General features: G+C 42.5%; 1 protein-coding gene across 1 annotated transcript in view; it reads right to left on the bottom strand.

Moving 5' to 3' along the window:
- Positions 1-11,979, bottom strand: part of zmp:0000001236 (mastermind-like protein 2) — a 52,346-nt gene continuing 40,367 nt past the window's right edge. The window contains 4 exon segments of the mRNA XM_034701472.1: positions 1-1,123; positions 1,207-1,315; positions 1,416-1,583; positions 10,669-11,883. Coding sequence (XP_034557363.1) covers positions 285-1,123; positions 1,207-1,315; positions 1,416-1,583; positions 10,669-11,883 — 2,331 coding nt within the window. The 3' untranslated portion in view covers positions 1-284.

Below are 11,979 nucleotides of genomic sequence, written 5' to 3'. Positions count from 1 at the left end.
TTTTCTTTTCACAGTGTGAAGTGGGTATTTCATCCTTTATGACAGCACTACACTTGAGTATGACAAACAAACCACATGAAGTACTGGAGAGACTTTCACAGTAAATACAATACAAAACAATACAGTATACTAGGATAACAAATTATATGAGTTTATAAAATTCCTTTTTTTTTTTTTTTTTTACAATATTTAAAAAATGTTACCCCTACATCTTCTCATCCATAGCCTCTGTTGTTTGAGTTGCTGGATTTTTTTTTATTTTTATGCAATCCCTGGGCGAAAACTCACGAGTGACTCCCCAGAATCTCATCCAAATTTATATCTTTCATCCAATCGTCATTCCCAGAGCCTGACTTGAGCAGAGAGTCAATAAAGTCTGAGTCGGTGTTGATCCCTGGAACTGTGTTGTCTCCCTCAGGGAGGAAGTCAAAGGTCAGACGGTTGGCTCGGTTATTCTGGAAGCTGCTGGAGCCGGGATTGGGCTCTGCAAAGGTTCCTGCTGGTACCCTCTGCTCAGGAGAGGCCTGGTTTCCCACTCCCGACGGAGATCCCATGAGTGGCTGACTTGGTCTTGGGCCTGTGTCTCTTACTGAAGGATTATGAGGGAGCATCCCGATATCTGGAGCTACCTGGTTGGGAGGTCCGATGTGTCTCTGTTGGTATGCATGGTTCTGGATGTCGAGCTGTGCACCCTGAGACTGGAGTGGGTTAGGGAGCCGCCTAACACTGAGTCCAGTTGTCCCTTGCTTGTTGGCTGAGGCCCAGCCCATGCTGGCATTTTTCATCAAGCCTCCGAGACCCTGTCCTGGTGCCCCTGAAGGATGCAGGTCAGTCGCCATTCTGGGGTGTTGAATTCCCGCTACATTGTTCATCCCAAAAGAATGTCCGCGCCCGTGCGGCCCCAGAAACCGAGTTTTATTCTGATTGAGTCCAATCTGACTCTGATTGTTATGCTGCTGGAACGGACCGATGCAGGAGCTTGTGTGACAATCTGTGCCGATGCCAAATCTGCGATCTGATGGTGAGGGATTCATCTTGGAACCAGGCCCGCTCTGGAGGTGACAGGACATGGACTGGAGCTCATTGTCAGGACCACCGCTGGAACACTGGGAGGAGTTTTGACCTGAGGGAAGTAAAAAGAAAATGCTTACAATGATTGTTACTTAACATTTAAAGCATCTCTAACTCATGAGAAGTGTGTGTTACCTGTGAACATATTTCCCTGCTGAACTCCCACCATACTTCTTGGCTGCTTGTAGTCCGGCGGAGGTCTCGTGAGGTGACGACTGAACTGATCATGCGCACTGTCTTTGTCCTGAAATGAAAGAAATTATTTGAATAATTCATTCTGACAAATGCTTTCTATGTTTTATCAGCTTGATATTTGATGACAGATAAAATGAGATGTCGCTCACTGAGTTGTTGATGGTGAGCTGTTGCTGGTTGAGCTGCCTCTGCATGGCTTGAGTTTTTATTGGGCCTTTCTGCTGGTTCATGGGTACTGGAGGCCGTGGTAGTTGCGACTGAGCTGACATGACCCCCAAGTTTCCATTGGTAGGCAGCCTTGGACCGGGAGGAACAGCCTTGGAAGTAGAGACATGATGGTTAAGATTAGTGTCAGGGGAGGTGCTTCTTTGTTATTTCAAACTCTCACCTTCTCAACAGATCATTGGAGGTTGGAGGTAAGCTCTGTGAAAGCTGATGGAGAAGTACACGAAAAACTAACCACCACCAACCAAAAGTGTTACAAAATGACACACTTAGTCTCTCAATTTATGAATCTATTTACCTGAGAGAGGGACTTTGGCTACTTCTTTAACTCTGTCAGGGTGAAGCATCTCATTTACAATAGCTTTTGCAGGAAGTATTAATGTCTCTGCCACAGTGTGTGGCTTTTTTGATTTAGCTACGAGTTCAGCTACTCAGTAGCTAGCTGTGAGAGCTCGCCAAACACTGTTGTAGTTAAGCTCTTCATCCGGGTTCGAATTTTGTCCAGGGCCCAGTTTGGAGTTTTCATTTTTCCATTTTGGATATTTATCCATCGCTGTTGTACGCCTACGTCTTGTCACATACACCTCTCATGCGCACACCATTAATTCTACTGTCTTAACAAGGTCATAAGTGGGCTTTATTGTAACCCAGTGGGTGGGCAGCGCAGGTCAGTACATGGATAAGTATTTAATTACTCTGCCAGTCACTACACTGCAGGCACAGACGCACTCCATGGCAAATTATTTGCAGTATATGAATAATATTTTTTGATAATGTCCCACGGCACACCTGACAATCTGTCACGGCACACTAGTGTGCCACGGCACAGTGGTTGAAAATGACTGATCTATAAAATGTTATACAGGATGCTTGAATAAACTTTTAACCACTGTTACTTAATTATATATGCATCATGCTCAACCACATTCTCATAGAGTAGGTGTCCATACACATTATATTCATATGTTGTACTTTTGAATTCTGTTGTTATAATAACTGTATTTATAGTAATTATTAATTTTGTATATTCTAATGTTATTTTATTTGTAGTATCAACTATTGTCTTTATATGTGTCAATCTAGTATTTTTTAATTCATTTTTGATATTAGAACACTATTTTGGGTGAAGGCTTCAAATAAGCTCTCTGAGTTCCAATCATCCCCCATAACCACCATCACCTTTTCTGGACAATCTATCTCCATTTCATCTGCTGTCACCAACCTCAGTGTGAGACTGGACCCTCACCTAACATTTGACAGTCACATCAAACACCTGTCCAAATCCTGCTTCTTTCACTTAAGGAACATTGCCAGACTCCGCCCCTCCCTCACCGTATCTGACGCTGAAAAGCTAGTCCACACCTTCATCTCCTCCAGGCTCACAGCAATGCCCTCCTCATCAGGACCCCCCATCAAAAATCTCCACAAACTCCAACTAATTCAGAACACCGCAGCCAGAATCCTACTCAGAGTCAGAAAACATGAACACATCACCCCAGTACTCCACACACTTCACTGGCTTCCCGTCACTGCAAGAATTAACTACAAAATCGCACTCATTACCCATCAGTGCATCTATGGAAACGCCCCACTATACCTCAAAGAACTCCTCACCCAGCTAACTCACACTCTGCACATCAGAACCTCCTCCACCCTTCCAGAACCAAGCTCCGGACCATGGGAGATCGGGCCTTTTGTGCTGCTGCACCACATCTGTGGAACTCCCTGCCCAGCCACCTCAGGACCCCACAGACTGTGGATGCTTTTAAAAAAACATTTAAAGACTTTCCTCTTTAAAGAGGCTTTTAACTTATTTTAAGTACTCCTTTTAAGAAATGTTAAAGTTTGTTTTTACTGTGTGCCTGTAGCACTTTGAGATTTCTGTAAATGAAAGTGTGTTTTCTGCCTCTTCCTGCACATTATATTATTCATCTTTGCAATTTTTGATGTATGTATTTTATTTTAATTGTGCAAATAAATACACATAAACATAAACATACACAAAACCAAAATGGTGCAATACTATGATTTGACCACTAGAGGGCAAAACTCCACAAGGATTGGACAGATCTGTTTCAAAGATGCTGTTCAACCTCCAGAATGTGGTCAAGGCTACTCCCTCTGCAGATGAAAAAGGGAGACTCAGAGAGATTTTTTTTTTGGGAGGGGGAGTGTGAGTCCTTCTCAAGGCTCGCTTCTCTCTTGATAATTGTGTCTAAAGAGAGTGGAAAGAATCCCTGAGACAGCAGGAAATGTGTGCCAATGGGGAGTTCAGCGCCAGCACCATGACTACCTCCATTTAATAAGCTCTCCTTTACTGATCACTGTGTTGTGTTTGGCAAGTAGGCCTTCCCTCCACTAGAAACCCATTTGGCTCGTGACACTATCACACTGATTAAAATGTAGTCGGGCAGCACTCGAATGAAACAGATATTCAAACTTGCTTTTGTTTGAAGTCTTGTTCAGAATGTATGCTTTTGAAGATAAGCTTTAACCACCCTGAGTGTTAGAGAAGTTACTCGTCCTTGATGCTTTTTTTTTTTCTTCCATTTTTAGACCATCCAGGCGCTCCAAGTAAAACCTGTCTTTCTTGTGGACATAAGGACACTCACTACGCACAGGCTTTAACCAAGTGCGAGCATTTGTCATGAAAGAGGTTAATGTGCACCAAATCAAAGTCAACACATGCTGTGTATACAATGTCAGTCTTTCTGTTGACTCAAAATGTTTCCCAGGGTGAAATGGATTAGAAACCCAACAGTGCATTTAGCAGAAGCTATTACTTAGAGGACAGATTCTCTGCAGAAGATGAATCTCAACAGAGTGGTGACTGTGGTCCCTGAGAGGGAGAGAAAGAGGGAAGTATGTGTACATAAATATATATGTGTATGCGTGTGAGAGTGTGTGTGCGGGGATGTTAATGAATGGGGCTGAGATTTTTTGGAGAACTAAGGAGACAGGAGACACAAAATAAGAGAAGTTGAAACTCATCAGGAGTCACAAGCCATTTCATGAGCTAATATTCGCCTTCTCTGCCTGAGTTCAACCCACACGGCAAACCGAGCATGGCAATGAGGTTACACAGGGACTCCAACATCAAAACCCCGGATTCTTCTGTTACTCTAGAAAGCAGAGGCACCGGCTTTGATTTCCTGAACGCAGTTATCCAGACTGTAAGAAAACGTGATCATCACAGCGTTTTCCCTTTGGAGGTTCACCGGAGAGCACTTATTCTATCTTTGTTATAAGAAAATCCGATGAGGAGTGTTTTAGAAAGCACAACTGAGTAATCCTCTCTGTCATCCTGATGTGTCATAAAGCTGTTTTCCATGTTTCTTCCCTCCTCTCATTCTTCACAAGCTTGTTGTTAATGAATACCACATGTGGCTAAGGCCTTCGGAGAAGGAGCCGAGTGATTTAGTCTCCCATCCTGCGGCAGAGCAGGCAGCTGACAGTGATCCAGGCCCAGCCTTTTGCCGGCTCTCACACTGCACTTCCTCCAGTCTGGACTCATGACGCTGCCCCTGGGGAGCGCCTCGGCATCTGGACTTGGCTGCAGCTCCCTTTCCCAGGAAACAAGCACTCCCTTCACAGCACTGGCGGAGTGACCTGGTAGGCACAAACCCCCCCCTCCTCCCCTCCTCCCCTCCACTCCCCTCCCCTCCCTCTGGCCCCCGCTCTTATCCGCAACCGAGGGGTTCGGTGCCACAAGATCATCATCAACAACAAAATGCTGAGGCGTCATTATGAACTGCAAACAAACCTTTATCTAAAAGTCAGAGTTGTAAAACAGGTTTTCACATTTTCTGCAAAGAGAACACTACACTGCAGAAAGCAAAAGCACTACGCTCTTCTGTAGTAGTCAAAAGGAAATCTGTAAAAGCTGAAGCCGCTCACTGGGATGATGAAATTGCTGCCAAATGTCTATTCCTACTTTCCTACTTGATCTAACAGTGTTTTCTTATACTGAGCAGACGTATAAGTCACTACTGAAGAGACGGTCTGCCAAATGTTGCGAGTACTCATCTGAATGTACATTTTGAGATCTGATTAAAAACACAAACGTGCATAAGAGTAACTGTAGGAAGAAATCAATTATACAAATAGAGAAACACTGCTGCATAATCACTGGATGCTATACAGCTAAAGGGGCATGTTTTAATGTTTCTAGAATCATGGTAGTATTTTTTAAAAGCAGAAAAATTCTTGCAGTTTTTTTGAAAGATTAGGAGAACACCACTTTTCTTTTCAGAGTGGCTTTAATACAGAATCTATTATAAAAACACAGACCTGTAATCATTTGAAGTACACCTTTTTGTCCCTAAAAAAAAAAGACACCCCTTTCTGTCTTTGACTTAAAACACACCACAGCTAAACAACTGATGTGACTAGCAACACTAAATTTTGACCTTGAAGCAGCATTGCCCACCACAGCCACAGTAACTCAGGTTTCATAATGCATTAGTGTCCTCTGCTCTGTGCTGCCACAGAATGTATTCATACTTTAAGTAATAAGTGAGGTATTTTTCTGTGTGACCACAAAGCTGAGAGATGGATTTTTTTTTTAATTTGATGTTTCTCCTCAGCGGCTGATAATGAAAACTGTGCAAAGCTTCAAACAACGAAGCTCACATCTGTGGTTGTTTTTTAAAAAAGGTCTTCAGCTTCTCTCAGTGGGAGGAAGTCCTCGGCTAGTTGCTAGTGTTACACAGGGGATCAGGGCACTCTTTCAGGACCTTTATTTCTCTGGCATTACTAATTCAATTCGCTGTGGGAAGAGACTCTGCTGGTTTTTTCTCCTCTCTGTGAGCTGTACCGTCCTCATTAGCTAGACTTTAACCCTCTCTGTGCTGGATACAACGGACAGATGACATTATCAGCCTTATAAGATGATGTTTAAATGTTACTCCTATTTTTGAATATTTATGCTTTTTATATTCCTCTTTTAATGATTCAGATTTTATTTGTAACACACACATAAAAAAAAAACACAATGTCCTTGGAAAAAGTTGTCTCACCAAACCATTACCCCTCATTAACTTGAGCACAGGCAGGTCCTCAGCTCTTTAAAGACAGGAGGTTCAGAGCTTTCACTTCGATTATCTGCCAGCTTTTGAGAGGTCTGCTTTCTTTGTCAGTTTATCAAATACACTTTTAGCCTTTCATTATAGGATTTCCTAAAAAAAAAATTCACAACTCTCTCTCTTCCTCTATTACTGTTATCATCAGGGATGTGCATTTCGGCAAAATTACTATTTGATAGTGACTGGAAACTACTCGATGATTGTTTGAATGGTCATGCCCTCCATGCTCACACACTGACATAAGGAGAGAGAATGAGAGAAGGACCCATGACTGTAGATATGATAATTGTGGCTAAGATCTACACTACCTGACAAAAGTTTGGACACACCTTCTCATTCAATGTTTTTTATTCATTTCAATTATTTTCAACATTGCAGTTTAATACTGAAGACATCAAAACTATGAAATAATCTGGTTTTGCCATAATATGGATTACAACAGGGCTATCCATTGTGTGCTAACCCTACCTCTGAACAACACAACTGATGGTCTCAAACCATTCCAGGAGACCACTTCATGAAGCAGACTGAGAGAATACCAAGAGTGTGCAAAGCTGTCATGAAGGAAACAGGGGGCTACTTTACAGAATCTAAAATATAAATCATATTCTGCTTTGTTTAACACTTTTTTGTGAATTAAATAATTCCATATATGTTCTTTCATAGTTTTGATGTCTTTGGTATTAATCTACAGTGTTTACAATAATTAAAAGAAATACAAACCCTTGAATGAGAAGGTGTTTCCAAAGTTATGACTGGTAGTGTATGTCCATGAAGTGAACTCCCAAAATAAATATTTGCCATATTAGACACAAGGAAAAGATTTCTGTGGTAGGTCAAGTGCTGCTGCCCAATCATCATTAATGAATGCATCATTTCCACTAAATGAGCCCCTGAATAATCAGAGGTGCTGTGAATACAGCATGTTTTCTAAAATGTAAGTAAAATGTATTGATTATGTAAATGTTTGTATTAATCTACAGTATTTGAAATAATTAAGATAAATAAAAACCCTTGAATGAGAGGGTTTTTTTCAAACTTTTGACTGGTAGTGTATATAAACTAGATTTACCTCATAAAACCATCCACACAAAACTCTTTGAGGGCTGCAGAAGTCTCTTTAATTTCCTCATATTCTGAATCTCACCATGTGAAACTAATTTAAGGGAGCCACCTGCAATTCTGCTTTCTTTTTCCTTTGTTATTTCACAGCTTTAATATGTGCTTCAGCCACTGTCTGGCATTTGTACTGCATTGCAAACAGGAACTCATAAAATGAATTAACAAAATATATTTTAAAGATGACAAAATAGTCACATAAGCTATGTGTTCTATTATAATCAAACAAATATTTTATTATAAAAACATTACAAGCCATCCCTAGTACTGAAAATGCTAATCACAAACAAAAAATACTCAGATCTGGGATTATTTTGTATCAATATGCCATCAACACCAAGTAAAAACTGACTACCATGTTTAACAATGACCGGTTTCAGAGAGACTTAAAAGAGGGTTTAAGACAAACAACAAACCACACAAACCATCAACATGCACAGCCATTCTGGAGTGTAAATTACTCTCTAGTGGCAAAACTGGTTCTGTTTTACCCATGCGTGATGATGTGTTTGCCATCCTACCTTGTTTACTTCAATAACTCTCTCCCTCCTCCCACTCTCTCAGAGTCACTCAAGCACTTCCCTTGATCTGTAGACGTTATGAGAGCTCTCTTGTGTGGCTCGCATTATCATTCCACACAAAGACAGCTACAGAAACTGTTAGTGCAAAAATGAAAAGGGGGGACGGTCTAAATCTCCCCAATCATAACAAATCAGTGATTCAACCTCCGGCACCAGGCTAAGCAGATTACTGTCATTTTCCACCACTTGTCCCTTGTAGCTAACAACCTCCAATTAGCAAATCCCGCTGTGCATATCTGTGCCCTGACAGGGAGCCACCATGACAAGCAGAGAAATTAGAAGTCCTGCATGTTAATCTACCATGCTCTGGCAATCTGTGTCATCGTCAAAACACTTTCAGGGGAAATACATATTCAAAGGAGTCACAACAGCAAAGGCACTGACAGCAGCCAGAACAATGACAATAAAGTCCTAAAACAAACAGCAGAGCACTGTTGCTGTTTCAGACAGCAGGTTGTCTGCTGCGAGCAAACCGGGGAAACAGATTGATGAGGAAGACTACAGAGAGCAAGAGTGACTGCTGTGTATAATGTAACCTGTGCCTTCAGCAGGGAAATGCTATCATTTGTTTATGTAGTGTGATATAATACACAGCCCATTCAAAGTCATGGCACTTGTGGAGACTGTAGATTGGATACATAAATCAGAACTCCGGTGCTTTGCTGTTTTTGCTATCACATATGACATCATTTAAGTCACACATACGAGTAAACCCTGTAACAACAACGTCACTGAGCTAACTCACATTTAAAAAAATACCTAATGCTATTCTATGTATGAAGCTGTGTTACTGCAAATGTAATTAGTTTGATATTTATGGTAATTTTTTTTAAACTTAAAGCTCTAGTGACAAACTTCCTGTTTGTGTCGGTTTTGGCGCCCCCTGTGGAGAAAGTAATACCTCGCATCTCTTTCTTGTCCTGTTCATGCGTAAGTAATGTTTTCTGATAAACAATCAAATGTGGTAGGGGAGAACGGGGTTGGTTGTCACACGGGTTGGTTGGCACACTCGTTATATCTCGCCACCAGAGGGCACTGTCTCTCAAATTGGGGTATGGGCATTTCCAGAATTAGGATCAGAGCTCACCTACATAGTCTTCTCTGGAGTAAGACAGCTGAACTTGAGGTGAGAGGACTTTTTGTATTTGTATTTTTCTTCTAGGCTTTTAAACGATGGGTTTATAACAAAACAAGTGTCACCCTTACAAAGTGTGAGGGGAAAGCTATAGTTTAGATTTTTATTAGCTAGCTAACTACTTGTTAGATGGTTGTTAGCCTTGATGCTAGCAAAAAATTCCAGTTGGGGTTGGTCGTCACATTCTCTTTGCAACCCCTATGTTGCATGATTTTGCAACATAGGGGTTGGTTGTTACATGTAACAAACAACCCCAATATTGGCAAAATCATGCATGGTGAAATTAGTTGGAGTGTGCAGACCATACATTTGGCATCACTGTGACTCAGACAGTGACTGCGTGTAGCCTAGTTGAGTCGGCCATTATTGTAAGGCCTATTTGTTTTGTTCTTTATGTTGTTATATAGGCTGGCTTAAAGATGTGTTTCCTGTTCATGTTCCTTGCTCATTTTATGTTAAATGCATTAAGTTATGTAGGCCTATCACTTGTCAGTGCAATTAAACTTTCAAATTTAGTTCTGCCTTCTTGCCTTTTTTAAAAGATTTTTCCCATTAAAATACCATTGTGACAACCAACCCCATAGTGTGTGACAACCAACCCCATAGTGTGTGACAACCAACCCCATAGTGTGTGACAACCAACCCCATAGTGTGTGACAACCAACCCCATAGTGTGTGACAACCAACCCCATAGTGTGTGACAACCAACCCCATAGTGTGTGACAACCAACCCCATAGTGTGTGACAACCAACCCCATGGTGTGTGACAACCATCCCCGTGATGGGGTTGGTTGTCACAATGTGTCAGAGTGTCTGTGATAGTTAATTGCCTCTTTGTTACAATGAGTTGGAAAATGAGAGGGATACACATTTCAAGCCAACACCTTAAGCTTCAATTTAATGTAGGAATGACTATTGAAAGATGTTTTGATGATGAGCAATCATCAAAACAGTAAAAAGTGTGACAACCAACCCCGTTCTCTCCTACTCACTGTGAATATTAATTGTTGAAAAACTAAAAAATTGTGTTTTGCATGCTGTCAGTCGTCTAGTCTGACACCGACCCCCTTGCACTGTTACAAGCAATAAAAAATTACAGCATAAAAGTTGTCAATCTTGTTGTTGACGGTCTTGTTTGCTTTGGTGGATCAGCATCTGTTTCATAACCAGCTAATAACTCCTCACAGGGGCTCTAACCTTTGACAAAGTTTTCACTTAAAAGAAAATCCTGAGTGTGAAGTTCACAGAGAGCTCTTACCTGTCGCTGCTGTGCCAGTTTGAAAGGGATCCCAGCGGGACTAGGCTTGGATTGCAGACAAAGCCCCCCTGATGTTGAGATCTGTTGGTTCTGGAAGTGGAGAGCTGAGTGTTGCGAATTATGGCCAGTCGCTGGTGACTGTTGGGTCTGCTGCTGGGCCGAAGTCTTGTTGACCGAGCCTGTCATGACAGGGATCGGCTGGTTGGCAGAATGCGGCGCTTTGGGACTGAAGTGCAACGTGGGCTTGGTGCCAAGAACCTTCATGTCCAAATGATGGGAGCCATTGTGGCCATTAGACTTAAAGAGGCAGTTGATCCCTTTACCCTGGGTGCCCATCCTCTGCTGGCTTAGCGGGGCCAGACTGGAGATCTTGTCCTGGGGAAAGGTGCTGGTGGAGGAGTGGGTGGTCATAGAAGGGGCCCAGCTGGTCAATCCTGCAGGTGGTGTCTGATGGTGGTGATGGAGCAGGGAGCTCGGCTGCTGCTGGTTCGCTGCCATCTGCTTCAGTTGCTCTGCATGGGATATTTCTGGCCAACAGGGCATTACTCTTGGGTGTCCTGCCTGAGTGTTAGCTTTCTGCGACGTGGTAGTGGAAGAGTTGCTGGACAGAGTGAAAGAGGGTCCTGCTGAGGCTGGTCGAAGCTGCGGGGAGCCTCCATGAACGTGGCCAAAATCTGGGGAGTGCTCCATCTTTATCGTCCTTTCCATCGGAGAACACAGACTAGCAGCTGCTCCCGCTGAGCTCGGCCGACCTAGGTCTAAACCAAATGTGTCATCCTGCTTCAGGATCTTCTCAAACTCCAGATCGTTTAGCGTGGGCACTGTCTTTGTCAGCTCGTCGAAAAGGTCCTGAAGCTCGGGGTCAATCTGACCACCACCTTCATCTTTGAAGTCAAAAATCATTTCTGCATTAGACTGTCCACAAGACGGGACCTCAATGGGCTCTTTTTTCATTTCTTTCAGGGTCATGTTGAAGATGTCAGACCCCACTCCATGAGGAAGCATGTAATTCTTCCTCTGCATACCCATGGTTGATGACCCTTGAAGAGAATGTGACTGGGACATGTTGTGGTGGCAGGGCGCATGTCCCAGACCGCCAGGATCCACACGGACCCGCTTAAAGTCTGGTGCAGAGAAACCACAGGAGACGCCATTCTGCTTTTGTGGATGTCCTGGTGTATGTCCCTCAATCTTCCTTCGCAGGGATCCTTGAAGCTGCAAAACAAAAGGAAACAGAATTTGAAAAACTCTTCATATAGACGATACTTCAATAAACCTGATACCTGAACCCCTCCTTCATATTGATTATAT

The sequence above is a fragment of the Notolabrus celidotus genome, chromosome 14 (assembly GCF_009762535.1).
Source record: "Notolabrus celidotus isolate fNotCel1 chromosome 14, fNotCel1.pri, whole genome shotgun sequence".
Lineage (NCBI taxonomy): Eukaryota > Metazoa > Chordata > Actinopteri > Labriformes > Labridae > Notolabrus > Notolabrus celidotus.
Note: the sequence above shows the minus strand (reverse complement) of the source record. Positions and strands in the feature narration are given on the sequence as shown.